We start from the raw sequence: 16954 nt of genomic DNA, 5'->3' as shown, positions 1-16954 counted from the left end.
TTTAAAATATAATATTTAATTACTGTGCCAAATGAGTGGATGGTATTGAGTCTTTTTCAATGCGATTGGAGCACTGTTGCTTCAGGCAAGTACAGACTATTTTGTCACACTACTGGTTTGTGCCTTGTAGATCGTGGACAGGCTTTGTGGAGTCAGGACATAAGTTGTTTGTTTCAGAATCTCCAGCCGCTGACTTGCACTTGTAGCCTCAGTATTTATGTGGCTGCTCCAGTTGAGCTCCCGGTCAATGGTAACCACATAACCACAATAAGTTTTAGAATCAGTTATAAATACACTCAAAGAAAAATACCTCCAAGGCCTGTTGTAGCAATGAGCTGCACAATGTGTTGATAGAAGGAGAATCAGCAATGGTAATGCTAATAGATGTCATGGGGAGATGGCTAAATTTTCTCTTAGTGGAGATCATCAGTGCTTGACACTTACATAACACAAATGTTATTTGCCTACTTATCCACGCAAGGTTGAAGGTTGCCGAAGTCTTGCTGTATTTGGACACTGCATGCTTCAGTCTCTGAAGAATGGTATTAACCATTACACATCATCAGTAAACATTACCCATACTAATCAGTTGATGGACAGAAGGTCTGTGAAGAAGCAGCTGAAAATAGTTGTCATAGTACGTTAGTGTAGGAACCACTGAAACGATGTCTTTTGGATTGATATGATTGGCCTCAAATGACAACAGTCACAATCTTCTTCTGTGAGAGGAACGGCTCCAAGCAGTGGAGAGTTTTCCCAGTGTGCCAGTGACTTCTGTTTTGCTAAGGCTCCTTGATGCCTCACTCAGTCACATTCTGCCTTGATATCAAGTGCAGTCACTCTCACCCTTTTCCACGATCTATGCTCTCCTATTTTCACCACAGCTCAGATTAGTCAGCTCATGGTGGACCAGGGGTTGAATGTTTATCGATTTAAAATATTTCTTCAAACCAGGTTAATCATTCTGTACAACTCGGCTTATGAATGACGCTAAATATCTTAATTCAAGGCAGTGCTACCCATGTTAGCAAGAATTTGATTGTGAATTTGAAAAAAAATTCAGCTTCTTGAACTGTAAATAACCAAACTCAAAAGTTTAATAACCAAACCCCGGAGTGTTTGTTCTAAAATATTCTAAATTACATTTTTGAAGTATGATGTTACCAGAGTCTGTCAAAGTACTGTTATGAGGGTATGTTTTTCTTTTGAAAAAAGAATTTCTAATTTTCCTCTTCCTTTCTGAGACCCTGTATAGACGATGGTCAGACAGATTAATTACACAATTTCACATTACACCACGTGAGATGAAATCAGACGATGGAATCCCTGAGGAGTGTGAATGATCTCATCTCCTGAGAGAAAACCGACTGCAAACCGATCTTTTAAAATACGGAAATCTTCTCCATACGATTGCATCCAGGAGAGCGACTGAAATGTCACAATGTTGACTCACCACAACAAGACCAGGCAAGGAACAGCTAATCTTTCTGTTGTTGCGTGAACTGTAAAATCCTGCAAGACAAGCTTCATACTTAGTCAACTGTCCTTGCACGTGTATGCGCCCAGATGTATCTATGTGACTCTATGAATGATTTTGCATTACCTAGTCTTTCTTAGGCGGGGAAAAATAGATTCAATAAAGTTATCCTGTTCTTCCTCGGGATACGTAGAGAATTGGTTAAGCACAACCACTCAACAATTTAAAGCACAAACCTGCTACAGTCAAAACAAGGAGTGGGACAATTTCCATTTCATCCCTCCTCACCTGCTTAAAACAGAACTCCCCTAATATTAGTGGGGTATTATTCAGGAAGGCAATCCACCATGAATCCACTAAATAATGGTGCTCAGATCTGTTGTAACACAAATTCAACAAGAACTTGCATCAAGTAAAAGCTCACTTCTTTTTAAGATGCTTTATATCGATATCAGGCCTATTACTAGTCTTGGTCTCAAATTGAGTGAGCTGTTCACCTCTGCCAGAAATGTATGGACAGCCAACCAATGAATTTTGTCTTCAGTCTGGCTAACAAAATGACTTAAGCCTCAGACTTATGATAATACTTGAGTGTCCCAAACATTGGGACCAAAAATCGCCAGTCAAAATTCAACATTTTATTTGTTGCTGTCACAGAGCAAATGATGGTAACATAAATTGCCATATATTTAAAGGAAATCTTAATTATACATGCTAAAAATGGATGAGTCATTGATGTATCTCTATTTTCCACCTTCATTTTGCATAGTTTTAAAAATGTAGGATAGATTAAGGATTAAATGAAATTCATGTGAACGATCATTATGTAAATGATTAAACAAAAGCAAAATACTGCAGAAGCTGGAAATCTGAAATAAACAGAGAATACTGGAGAAACTCAGCAGGTCTGGCAGCGACTGTAGAGAGAGAAACAGAGTTAATGTTTCAAGTCCAGTATGACTTTGGCCTGAAGAAGAGTCATACTGGACTCAAAACATTAACTCTGTTTCTCTCTCCATCAACACTGACAAACTTGTTGAGTTTCTCCAACACTCTGTGATGTAAGTGATCTCATGACTCAGATACCAGTAACTAGTCACTGTTCTAGAATAAGCAGGTAAACAGAGAGGTCTTACACACTACACTTGAGAGTTGTATTTGATAACCTATTATATAAAGATGTAAACAAAGGAGTGTTACAGTGCACAAGGAGTCAAAAAGCCTTACATAGAGATAAGGAGTAAGCAGTCTCAGTGACAGTCTACCCACAGCTAGAAACACTCCAGACCAGTAAGGCAATGTGAAGACTTAAAGTATTTTAAGTATTGGCTGAAAGCACAAGATAAAGCAATGTCAGCAGATTTAACAAAAACTTACTTTTTAATGTGCAATTTGTTTGGTGAAATATCTTTCGAATTAATATTGAACAAAGTGAAGGATCAAAATAATCTTTGATTCAATTTTTAGCCTTCTACTCTATTAGGTTAAAAGAGTTCAGCAAAATAAAAAGCCTTTAGTATTTCAAACACCAAATGGAAAATTTAATCTACATATGGCACAGCAGCTTAACAATTAAAAAAAAATCATTTTACTAAAAGAACAAAAGTAAACCAAGAATGTTGTATCATCCAATCTTACCTCTGCCACTCTGTGGGTAGAACTGAAGCGAGGCTGAAATCCAGACAGCACACAATGTTGATGGGTCATATTAAAATCATCTAAGAACAGATTATAAGGCACAATCATATTCAGTCCATATAAAAATATTATAATGAAAGTTAATATTTGAAGATTGAAAATAATGGGGAATAGATGGCCAACTAATCATGAAAGTCACACTTCTAGATTCATAAAAAAATATAAATTATACATCAAGACCTGTTGGATCAGTGGTGGAGAAAATAAATAGAAAACTAGAAGCAGAAGAATTATTTGAGAGGTAGATAAAAACAAATACCTAGAAAACGAAACAGATGCTTATGCATATTGTTGGGTGTATGATATATATAACTTATTTTTGAGTTCGGATTTTTAACCTTTGAATTAATAGGATGTGGATTTCTATTTTAATGATTAACTTGAAAATCATTTAACAACAATCTGAGAAGAGAGTTTTGGTGCCGAATAAGAATTTGTTTCCACAGGGAGAGTAAAATTTACAAGCAAGTAAACAACTTGGTGCGTAAAGTTTTCAAATAAAAGATTCTAGGCTTAGGGAAAACAGCCACAGTTTAGGGGAAAAAAATGTTTTTTTATTCGTTCCAGTTGGGCTGTTTTGCAGGGTTCTTCGATGAAGATGGATGTGTAAAGCAGTTGCTCCTGAGAAGAGAAGAAGGTAGTTTAGAATTGCTAAAATTAGGGTATCTTAGCGTAAGGAGTTTAGTTTTTAAAAAATTCCAAACCAGAAGTGTTTGGTTAAAACTATGAAAGCATTATATGAAACTGGAAAGTGTAAGCTCAATTTTATGATGAGCCAAGAAAGACGTCATCAGATTCAACTGGGAATTGACGCCACAGCAAGGTCAAACTTTATGTGGGGCTGAAAAGAGATTTCTCTCTTGTCTTTGAGTACTGCAATGGGATGCTGTTGGCACTAATGGAATTGTATTATAACTGTGGCATTTGAAATCTTTAAATGTGTTATATATAAATTGTTTGGTTTATCTTGATTGCATAATAATATCCAGATTTATTGTTAAAATCAAATCTGCAGCAGTGTGTGCTTCTGTTTAAGTGAAAGACCACCTAGTTAAGACCAAAAAAGTTCTATCCAATGGGATTTCAGTCTGGGATCTGACTTAACCAACCATAAAATTAGCTGGAATCATGACAATGTATACACAATGGTGTTGCATCAATTATCATCAAATTGCAGAACGTACAGGTATGTTTAATCAGATTGTTTAGATATATTATGACCTGCCCCTGGAGCATAAGGGACTTGAAACCAGGCCTGCTGGTTCAGAGATAGGGACTCTAATACTGCTCCACAAGAGCCTGAGAAATGGATGACAGCCATTCACAGCTTAATTTCTCAGGGTAATGTCTTGACCAATCAGAATTATCCGGCCCAGCTAGAAATCTAAACAAAAAGCTTTAACAGTCAGTGAGTCAATAGGCAGTTAACAGACAATTATCACTAACCAGTGTCCACTAGCCAACCAATCACCAATTTCCTCTCGTACAGTATAAACATTGCCTTTCCCTTTTATTGGTAATTTAGAAAATTGTCCCCATGAATGTAAGATGAAAAACCTTGAAATAAATATGTCCTTTTTAGCAATACTGAAACTTAAAATTTGTAACAGAGCAATTTTCTGTTGAGAAACACTTAATGCAATGACAAAATATAACAATATTCATGCACAGTATTTTTTTTCTTTTCTGTTTACACTTTCAGTTGTAAAAAATTCAATGAAGAATGCAGAAGAAAATGTCAGGAGCAACACCAGACATACCTAAAAATGAGATACCAACCTGGTGAAGCTACAACGCGGAACTACATGCAAGAAAAACAGCAGACGCAGCATACAAAATATATTTTCTGAAGAAGGGTCCAGACCCGAAATGTCAGCTTTCCTGCTCCTCTGATGCTGCCTGGCCTGCTGTGTTCATCCAGCTCCACACCTTGTTGTCTCAGACTCCAGCATCGGCAGTTCCTACTATCTCTGATACAAAATACAGGGCTTACTTATCCCACAAGGTTCAGATAAATGTTCTGAAAGACTGCCATTTTTTTTTGTGAATGGTAGTGGATAATTAAACAACTAACCAAAGGAGCCAGTTCCACAAATATCCCCAAGCATAATAATGGGAAGCCAGTGAATCAATACAAAAGACAAGATTAAGGTATTTCAACCAGGCAGGCAGAAATGTTGAGTGGATGATCCACCTGGCCAACTGCTGAGGTTCTCAACATCATAGATACCAGTCCTTAGCCAATTTAATTCATATACAGCTCACTGATGCTCAGGTGGACTCCACCAGTTTCACTGAGCACCTGAATTCATTATAGTCTTGGTCCAAACGGGGTCAAAAGAGGTGACCTCAAAAGACTGACTATCCTTGACATCAAGTCAGCATTGACCCAGTATAGCCACAAGGATCCCTACATGAGAGACCTCACTTTTCATTTTGGGACCATAACTTGAAATAGAAGTTAGACTGTCACATTATGAAAATACCAAGACAGTCTTGCAACTTGAAAATCAAAAACTGCATATTTTTCAGCTCTGCATTACAATGTTACTTCTTCAAGCAGTAAGGAGGAGAATTTGAGGCTGAGCAGCATACACAGCCTTTTGAGTTAGAAAATTCTGCGATAATACTTTGATTGACTAAACTAGAGTGTTAAAATCTGTAAATGCCGAGGCAACAGAGAGAGAAACAGACTGAAAACATCCATTCCTCACTCCCTCTCTTCATGTGGGAAAAAGACAGAAAAACCAAGAAAACTTAAAATAAGTTTAAGTCCACATGATCAACAATCAAATCAAATAACACCCATCATCATGCATTCAGTAGCATATCAACTGTCAAAATAAAAAGGATTGAGACAATTTAACCCATCCTTGAAATCTGAATTTATGATTTTTGGCAATTTGTTTACCTTGCCTATATCCTATTTGACCCATAATATCTGTGCATGTCTTTCGTCTGTCCTAATTATGAATGACATATTTGAGGTTTTGAAGAGGTGTCATTTAAGTTCCACAGTAGCAGATTAAAAATTCTGTCATTTTTGAGCATTTTTTGTTAAAGTGTGTTACAATATATAGATATTTTTCTGTTATGGACAAAATCTTGTGGGAAGTGTTTTTGTCCTGAATATCATCAGTCAGGCAAATTAATTATCTTAGGTAGACAAATAGAGATTTGAAGAACATAGCAGGCCAAGCAGCATCTGGATGAAAGCAGCAGTCAATGCTTCGGGTATTATCCTTCTTCAGGACTTAGCGTGGTTGAAGAGCTGAAGAGGTCACAGCAGTGTTGCAGTGAGAAAGGGACTCACTAAGTTCACATCTGAGGGAGGTAGAGAACTTTTTCAAAGTGGGCATTCTCTGAAGAGATTTTGCAGTGGTAAAACTTGGTTAGAGGCAAAAAAACTGCAGTTGCTGAAATCCAAAGTAGACAGACAGGAGGCTGGAAGAACACAGCAGGCCACGCAGCATCGGAAGGAAAGGAGCAGTCAATGTTTTGGATATTACCCTTCTTTATCTTAGTTGTCTCATTGGGATTTTAAACATTTTAGGATGGATTGTAGAAAGGTGGGGCATGCTTATCAGCACACTCATCTAGTTAAGTTGTAACACTTAGAAAAACTGATGTCGTAGGAATCAGGAGGAAATCTCTCCATTGGTGGAAATTATATCTGGCACAAATGAAGATTGTTGTGATTGGTGGAGGTCAATCATCACAACTCCAGAACATCACTGCCGGATTTCCTGAAGGTTGTGTCTAAGGCCCAAGCGTCTTCCACAGTTTAATCAAAATCTTCCGTGGTCACAACTCTGATCATAAGGGTGCACTGGTAATTAGGCCTGACCATTCCACTAGTTACTACAATTGTATAAATAACCAAATGAATCATTGAGATGGTTAATTTGCCTGACTTTAACTATTAAAATAAAAGAAACTCGCACCAGGTCTCACAAAATGAGGAAGAAAACAAAACATATTTATTATGACAACCCTATCCTTCAACAAGTACAATCACAGATTATTAATTATCGTGCAGACGTAAACTACATACCCTTAAAATCCCAACATTCAATCACAAAAAGGACGGACAAGAGAGGCAGATCTGTAGAAACATCATGGGTGGAAAATAGCCAATTAAGAACAAATTCTGTGGGTCATGAATCCACACCACAAGTGTGGAATGAGGTGATCTCAGTATGTTTGGTTTCCGACGATGATATCAAGCTATTATCACTACAGTGGTCTTCAATCTGGTAGCCAAGCAGTTGGTTATGTATTTTTGCCTGAGTTACAAGTTCTTCTTTTTGGAGTCTAGACTGCTGTTTTTCTGCCATCCTCTCTCTCGGCTTATATGCATTTTGAAGATTTGAGTACAAATGCCCCTTTCTCTCAGTTGTGACAAATCTCAACTTTATGCTAAATTGTTGCTAGGCAGCTTTTTTAACTGAAAGACACTTGGTGCCAGTTGATACACAAGTATCAAATTCATATTCTCCAAAAATTACATGACCTTGCGTAACCAATAAATGAAATTCACACAGTTCTAGGTTTCTTTCACATGATAAAAAAAAAGTTCATTTTCTGCAACACAGAAGTATTCAAATTTCCATTTTCCAATTTATATTTCCAGATAAAAATATATATAGTCCTTACATCCTCTATATTAAGATCAGGAGAGAGAAACTTGCTGATGGTTAGATAGTGCTTGGTAATATTTGTGACCTTGCAGATATTGAAACAGTTAGTACCAATATACAGTAAGACCCAAATAACATACCGACTTGGGCTGATAAGTGGCAAGTAACATTTGCATCACACTGGTGCCAGGCAATGATGATAACAGAAGAGAGAATCAGGCCATTTCCACCTGACAGCCAATGGCATTACCATCTCTGAATTTTCCACCATCATCATACATCACCATAAACATACCTTGAATGGCCATACAAATACTCTGCCTATAAGAGCAATGAGTAACACATCTCCTGACTCCCCAAAGTTGGTCTATAATCTACATGGCACAAGTCAGGAACACAATGGAACATTCTCCATTTCCTAGATGAGTATGGTACCGTCTTCAAGATGCTCAATTCAACTGAGGTCATAGCAGCCTGTTTGATCAAAAGCAATTTAAAACATTCAATCCTTCCATGATAGAGTCATACAGCATGGAAAAAGACCTTTCAGTCCAACTTGTCCGTGTCAACCAGGTTTCCCAAACTAAACTGGTCCCATTTGCCTGTATTTGGCCCCCATCCCTCTAAACCTTTCCTACTCATGTACCAGTCTAAATGTCTTTTACATGTTGTAGCTGTATTCACATCGACCACTTCTTCTGGCAGTTCATTCCACAAATAAATAACATACAAAATGAATTACAGCAATTTATCAAAGCTCCTTCAACAGCACCTTCAAACCCATGATCTTGAAACCCATTGGGGCGACACGGTAGCTCAGTAGTTAGCACTGCTGCCTCACAGTGCCAGGGACCCAGGTTCGATTCCACCCTTGGGCAACTGTGTGTGGAGTTTGCACATTCTCCCCGCGCCTGCGTGGGTTTCCTCTGGGTGCTCCGGTTTCCTCCCACAGTCCAAAGATGAGCATCCTAGGTGGATTGACCATGCTAAATTGCCCGCAGTGTTCAGGGATGTGTAGATTAGGTGGGTTATAGTGGGGTGGGTCTGGGTGGGATGCTTTGAGGTTCATGTGGACTGGTTGGGCCAAAGGGCCTGTTTCCACACTGCAGGGATTCTATGATCTCTATCACTTGGAAGAACAAGGGCACCAAATGTTTGGGAAATCCATCACCTTCACATCTGTCTCCAAGTCGCTCACCACCCACCCTTGGAAGTTTATTGCAGTTTCTTCACTGTCCTGGGTCAAAATCCTGGAAATCTTTTCCTGACACCATACTTGCAACAAACAGACTGCAGCAGTTCAAGACAACGGTTCACCACCATCTTCTCAAGGTCAAAAAGGGATATACAGCAAATGCTGGCCTCGCTTGTGACTCTTACGAAGAGTACTGAAAATTATATTGTGCATTTTCTCTACTTAAGGCTCCCGTAACCATATACATGGATATGTACATGAATGTCTAAAAAAAAAATGAAGGAATCTATTAGTACATGCAGTCCTGATTATAAAACTTCCTTGCTATTTCTTATTGTTCCTACTGATTCTTCACCAACTATGAAAGAATGAAAAATTCTTATGAATCCCTTCACTGTTTAAATATGCCTACACAAAGACATAATTACAGCACTGCATTACAGTTCTGAAATGGTCTAGTTTTGGCTATTTTTATACTATTGACAATCTACTTAATTACATCATTTTCACAACTTTACACTGAGAACAGACTGATGCATGACATATTTAGGTAATGAGGAGCTCACACTTTGTCTCCCCTATTAATTTCCAATCTGTAAATAATACTGTAGAAAATTGGCCTTTTCTACATGTAAACTTCGTAGAAAAGATCAACGAACCCGTAAAGAGGGCTGAGTCAGGGGTTGTAAAAATTAGAATGTGCAACAAAAATGGTTAGAGTCAAACAGTCAAGGTGGTTACTGTACACTAACATTGTATAAATGACTGTTTAATCCTGGTTTTAGAATTGTTCATTTCAATAACAGAGAGACAGACAACTGTCTCTTATGATCAAGGTAGAATATTTTCTGATATACTCGCTCTTCAAAGCAGAAGTTTTTATTTCATTTCTTTTCTCCATTTGGTTGGTTATTTTGATCAAAAAATAAAAATATGTTATTGGGATACCATTTAAAATTAGCTTGGAATGAGGCCAAAATTTGACATTGTGAGATACATTTCATCTTGCACAGTGAAGTATTATGAGGACAAATTGCTAAGGACCAATAAAACGTTTTCTAGGCCTTAGCCATGAATTACGACAACAAAGGTAATGTTTTCGAAGTAATTAATAAATACTATAGGTTTTTAAAACAAAGTTTCTTTATTTTGAATTATAAGAGAAATTGAGTTTTTCACAAGTTGATTTATAACATGAGGGTTTAGTAATTGCCATTCTGTATACACCACAAGTTGGGTTAATTGGTTGTTAAAGCTCAATGTTTGCTCATCTCCTCAAATTACATTCCCCTAGTTTTATTACGAAGATAAATACACTTTTACGTAAATGTCTACCTGTGTAGAAATATTACCCCTTTAAACTGAAACATAAATTGTGATTGATTAAAGAGTTGACATTTGTTTCAAAATATGTTTCACTACTTCCCACTGTGAAGATCCCTCATGAGTTCAAAAAGAGTTTTCACTATTTCCTGATAACTGAACCCTGGAAATTATTACCTTTAAAGGATGATGTCAGCAACTAACTGAAGACAGAATAATTGACATTACTAAGCATCTACCCATGAAAATATAGTGAAAGGTTTTCACACAATAGTTTAATATGGCACATGGCCACAAGTTGAGAATGAGCTGCTGTTGCGCAAAAATGACCAGCAATCAATTTTTTGAAAAATACCCAATTATGAATTGGTGTTGAAAGTGTTATAGATTCTGTATTTTGTTTCCTCTGTAGCTGTCACTCCTTTTTTACTGTGGCTTAACAAGAAATATAAGTTCAAAGACAGAATTAAACAAAACATTAACTCATTTAGTGCTAGCAAGTAAACATTGGTTCACATGGTACAGAAAGGAATTCACAAATATAAAATAATCCTCCTAGCCTGTGTCACTTTCTTTGGGAAAATTATACATATCCTGAATATTAGTTGCTAATAGACAATCAGATTCCTTAAGTAAAAAATGGTTTGAATACTTTGATTGCCGGATAGTCATTGAATCAATGCAGACTGAAGTTGTGTATCAAGACCATGTGGAATCCCAGATGCAACAGAGTCCTTGGGAATTCCTTAGGAAATTCAAGATTCTGTTGGACAATTCCATTGCATTGCCAGTAGAGAATTTGAAGGGGTCTCCTTCAGCTGAGTAGATAGTTACTGATAAAAAATTAGATGATTAAAAACCTAGTCTAACCCCTGGATAATTATAAAGCTGACTCTGCAAGTCACTACGCAATTGACTACATGTACATCTGCCACCCCAAGAACTACAGCACTCCCTCACCCGATTAGATTCCTGCACCCCCTCAACCCAACACAATTCTAACTCCCAATCCAGCCCAATACTACCAGCCCTGACATCCCCTTCTCCAGCTTACAGCTCTGACGCACGCAGCCTTGCTCATAACCTACCTAAACGCGTTGTCACTTACCTGGAACCCTATCACATGGCACCTTACCAACCTGGCATTTTGGTATATACTTACCTTTCCTACTTACTTTTTCACAGCAGCTGTCGAAGTGGCTGTTGGTGCTGCTGAACTTTTAAATGTTAGAGTACACAGCATTGATGCTACAAAAAGGGGGCATGCTTAACTTCCTCTAATTATCCTACAAGACAGGCAGACTCAACTTTCTGTAGGATCCATAATCAGAGCACCCAACTGGAAATGCAGAGTTCAGTACTAACAAAAAAAAGGAGCAAAGTTGCAATCTGATTGTGATTGCCATTCCCCAAAAAATAAAGGACAATAACCCTCCTTTTCTAAAATGCCTCTCAAGTACATTTTCTGCCTAAAACATCAAGTCAATGATGCCAGATTACATCCCGGTTTTGATGACCAGGGCCTCCTTACATATGCTTCTGTTACTTGGCACCAACCAGTGACCAGAAGGTGAGAAGTTAAAAGTTGGCTTGCTAGTTCACTACCAAGTGTAACATAATTTTGGTAATTTGTGCAAAACAGAATACCTCTGAAGTCTCCAAGACAAAGGATCATTCGAAAAAAAATCACCTGTATTATGCTTTCCTTAAGTATTCAAGATATGCAATACTCCTTCAGAATTATGTATTTCCTGTTTTCCCTACCCTTTGGTGCAAAGAGCTATGACCTCACAGAAAAGCCAATCAGGATGGAATCGGCAAAAGGCAATACACAGGACAGAGCACAGCGTTAGTAGCATGCTTTGGAAGGCGACATGAATTTACATCCATTTTGGTCCCCACAAGACACTGAACAGGAATTAAAACTGCTAATACACAAGATAAGGGCATATTGAGTTGAGTGGACAGACAAACAATTGGTGGACACGAAATAGACAGTTGGGATAAACATAGTTTTATCCAGTCGATAACCGGTAAATTGTAGCATATCATTAGGATGATGTGATAAATCTCAGCCACTTACAGTGTGTATTAACAAAATTGGGTTAGAAATTTAGGTGCTAGTTTTTGACCAATGCAGGCCTTTCTGTGCTGTAAACCTTTATGACTCTATGCTGCATCTTGAATTATGATCACTAGGAGCAGAATTGCTCTTCTCTTTATTTATTATCAGGCTGTTGGGCAAGTTGAAGTTGCAACCTCCAAGTGGACATGGAAAACAAAGAAGTTTTCTGTAGCACAACTTTAAGAATATACATAATTCAGAACCTGAGACTGACAACTGGCCAATCTCCAAAGCACATGTCCTTCAAACGTAGCTCCATATCCAAGCTCTTGAAGTCAGGCAAAGACAAAGGACAGAACCTCTTGACACAGAAAGGTACAGGAATGGAGGGTTCAACAAGAAAATTCACAGTGCCAGCCAGCATTCTGGTGTCTATGTACATGCATGTCTGTTTTATCATGTCCACTTAGAGGTTTCAACTTTAACTTGCCCAACAGCCTGGCTATAAATAAACAGAAGAGGAATTAAGTTCCTAATGATCATAATTCAAGATGTAGCATGGATTCTTAGAGGTTTATTGCACAGAAAAGTCTGCGCTGGTCAAAACAAGCACCTAAATTTCTAAGAGATAGTAAGAACTGCCGATGCTGGAGTCAGAGATAACACAGTATGGAGCTGGAGGAACACAGCAAGCCAGGCGGCATCACAGGAGCAGGAAAGCTGACGTTTCAGGTCGGGACCCTTCTTCAGAAATTTCACCCGAAACGTCAGCTTTTCTGCTCCTCTGATGCTGCCTGACCTGCTGTGTTCCTCCAGCTCCACACTGTGTTACCTAAATTCCTAAACCCATTTTATTGATACACACTGTAAACAGCTAAGGCTTATTGCATCATCCTAATGATACACTACAAGTTACAGGTTTGTTTCATTCGTTAATGGGATGAGGTCATCAACTTGAAAAAGCTATGTTTATCCCAACTGTCTATTTCCTGTCTACCAATTGTTTGTCTGTCTACCCAATTCAATATGCCTTTATCCTGCATATTAGCAGGTTTTAATTTCTTTTCAGTGTCTTGTGAGGAGTAGGCTGCGGGAATCCATCTGGGGTGCATTTGGGCAGGTAGCAGTTGGTAGCTGATTCAAATAATTACAGGCCTCTTATGTTAAGGCATACTATTGGGAGTCCAACTAGAATTTTACAGTGAGCCTGCAGCTCCCCAGAAACATTTGGGAATAGGACAGCTGCCTCGAGGTTACTTCTGGTGACGGACCAGGGGTGCCAGGTTCCAAACAAACATTTGGACCCTTCCTACCTGCCAGACTTCAGCTGGTCTGGCAACATCTGTGGAGAGAAAGTAGGGTTAATGTTTTGGGTCTGGTGACCCTTATTCAGAATAGGAGGTAACGAAGTTGTTGGAGATTATAAAAATGCAAGTTTTTCTTAACCTTTAGCTTGATTCAACCTTCTCTCTTAATACAATAAACTATCCCTCACTATTTTACCTTGTGTATCTGATTTCACTTTACCCACTCTCATTTACATTTTCTTCTCCATCATTTTGTTACCAATTTCACACTTTTTCTATCTGATTGTTTAAGGAGATATACATAGTTGCATACCCTATTCGTGTGGATTTTGGATTCCCTGCTTCAATTATTGCTGTGATATCACCTTAAGCGTTTAAGAGCTGCCTGCATAAAATGTAAAATAAACATGAAGCAAACTAATAATGGATGCTGTTAACTGCCTTGCTATTTCAAATTATGATTTGTTATCTTTTTGGCTGTATAAAATACACATATATATTTATACCAGCATTTTAAAACCAAAAATTCCATTAGATTTTTCATGACTCAAAAGAATTTTTTATTTGAATATATAGGTCTGTTTGCTAAACACACACATTGTGGGGCAGTGTGCATATTGGTAACCACTTCACAGGGTAGCCTGTGGCAGCAGCTGAAGCCTGGCAGGTAGAAAGCATTGATATGTTTCATTGGAGCCTGGCACCCCTTAATGACATTCTGCAAATACTCTGACTCTTTGGGAAATACAGATGGTTGCGCATGCCATTTGACATTTCCACTGCTCAGGAAGAATATCAATGCAGACGGCATAGGATAGGTGTTGCTCTTCCTGGAGAATAAGCTAAAAAGGATGATCAGCTAGCCTATGGACTCACACACATAATGGAAGAAGCCATTTCTGAGATTGATCCAAATTTAATGCAACTGCTTGACAGAGCTGGTTGGGTGAATCTGAAGTTGAACAAGAAAAAGACACATTTAAAAATGCCCACATCTAAAAATGTACATTTGCCATAAACTGATAGCAATAAGTTTTCACCCTGTCCTCGAAAGCGTGAGAGCTGTAGCAATGATACAGCGACCAACAGATGCGCAACAATGAAATGATTTGTTGGATTTATCAACTATTTGGAAAAATTCTTGCCCAATTTGATGGCAGAGTATAAAACCTCATGACCAAGAATGTGCAGTGTGATTGAGGCACAAAATAAGAAGCAGCATTCACTAAAATCAAGCAGCTAGTGACATCAATGCTGGTGCTAAAATGCTGCAACATAAATAAAGAAGACACCTTGCCGTGTGACACCAACAAAACAGGGCTTGGAGCAACTCTAATGCAACAAGGTCAATTGATTACATTCACATCCAGGTTGCTAACACAGACAAAAGACATCAAGAAACAGTGCCTAGTCATTATCTTTGCTTATGAACATTTTCATCAGTAGCAATTTGGAACAGATGTAGTGACAATTGAGTCTGACCACTTCAAAACATTTTCCTCAGCTACTATCTGCTCCAAAGCTTCTGGCCTGATGAAGTAAATGGAGGATGCTACCCCAGAGTGTGAAATCTTCCAGATATAATGTAAAGCAGCAGCTTATCATGCTCTGTAAGTCATTAACCCAGCATACGCACTGAATGTAACAGACAAGCGCATTGTTACAATCAAGCAAACTACCCAACTCGATGATTAAGGGTCATGTGGCTCAGAGGTAATGTCACTACTTCTGAGTCAGAAGGTTTGGTTTCAAGTCCCACATGCCACTGAGGTGTGTCATAACATATCTGAACACATTAATTAAAAATAGGCATTTTATGGTTTTGTCACACAGTGATTGTATCCCTGTCTCTGGGCCAGAAGTCCAGTTTCAAGTCCCACCTGCTCTGACCAGGTTGACTAAAACAACCCCAACAAGATGCAAATCTGCAACTTTTACAAGAAGTAATGATAAAAGAATGGCCAAAGAATATCAAGGCACTGTTGCAATAAGAACATGCTCGGTATATAGGTCTGAATTGACAGCACAACATAGCATCTTATATGATAGAAATAGAATATTTATTCTGAAGGAGTTGAGGGGTGAGATGCTAAATTACATTCATGCAAGCCATCAAGGAATTGAATCAAGTTGGAGGAAGCAAGAGATGTGCTCCACTGTTGAATGGAGAAACACACCTACCAAAGGCACGAAAAGTAGACCAGTACAAAGACTAATGCCACAGCACACATAAACTACACTTTCAATAGCAAAAAGGTTTTGAAGACAGAAGTCATACCAGATGTGAGTGAAAAATCAAGGTGAAACAGCAGAAAGCCAAAGTTTATTTTGACAACACTGCTAAATGACGAGTCAGAAATCACACAACACCAGGTTATTGTCCAAGAGGTTTATTTGAAAACACAAGCTTTCGGAACCTGAGTCCTTCTTCAGGTGTTAGTGAAACAGATAGTGTTAGACACAGAATTTATAAGTAAAAGATCAAAGGTTCACACCATTGATGATGATGCAACAAACAAACGTAAGATGCTTAATCTTTAATCAGGTACAAGGTTTTAATTGATTAATATGTATATGTCAATCCCCGCATTCCTTTCAAGTCATGGTCCTGATAGAATTAACGGTTTTATCAGTGTAAAGAAGTGGTGACATTTAGGTCAGACAATGCACGTTAGGTGTGAGACCTCGTTTAGAATCTGTGTTTTAGTTTGGAGTCGGACTGGTTTTATTTCTAAAGTAGGAATTTATAAAATGTCATATTTACTGACTGTCTATAAATTGTGTGCTTTTTGAACAAAATAAAATGTATCTGCAAATACAAATTCATTGTGTGTGTGTGTGTGTGTGTGTGTGTGTGTGTGAGAGTGAGTGTGTGTGTATGTATGCATGTGTGAGAGTGTATAGTGTGGTGGGGTCACCTGTAGTGTGACATGAACCCAAGATCCCAGTTGAGGCCATCCTCATGAGTACGGAACTTGTCTATTAGCCTCTGCTTAGTAACTCTGTGTTGTTGTGTATCTCAAAGTCCACCTTGGAGTACATCTACCCGAAGATCCGAGGCCGAATGTCCTTGACCCCTGAAGTGTTCCCCCATTGGGAGGGAACATTCCTGTCTGGCGATTGTTCTGCAGTGTCCAATCATCCATTGTTGTAGCATCTGCATGGGTTCACCACTGTACCATGCCTCGGGGCATCCTTGCCTGCAGCATGAGATAGACAACATTGACCGAGTCATACAAGCGTTTGCCG

General features: G+C 38.4%; 1 protein-coding gene across 1 annotated transcript in view; it reads right to left on the bottom strand.

The window, feature by feature from the left end:
* Window positions 1-16954, bottom strand: part of fto (FTO alpha-ketoglutarate dependent dioxygenase) — a 321431-nt gene that overhangs the window by 292592 nt on the left and 11885 nt on the right. Inside the window, exon 5 of the mRNA XM_048605987.1 lies at window positions 3116-3195. Within this exon, the coding sequence (XP_048461944.1) occupies window positions 3116-3195 (80 nt within the window). The remainder of the gene's footprint in view (window positions 1-3115; window positions 3196-16954) is intronic.

This window comes from Rhincodon typus, chromosome 15, assembly GCF_021869965.1.
Source record: "Rhincodon typus isolate 14 chromosome 15, sRhiTyp1.1, whole genome shotgun sequence".
Taxonomy (NCBI): domain Eukaryota; kingdom Metazoa; phylum Chordata; class Chondrichthyes; order Orectolobiformes; family Rhincodontidae; genus Rhincodon; species Rhincodon typus.
The sequence above is the reverse complement of the archived record's forward strand: the minus strand, read 5'-3'. Positions and strand labels throughout refer to the sequence as shown.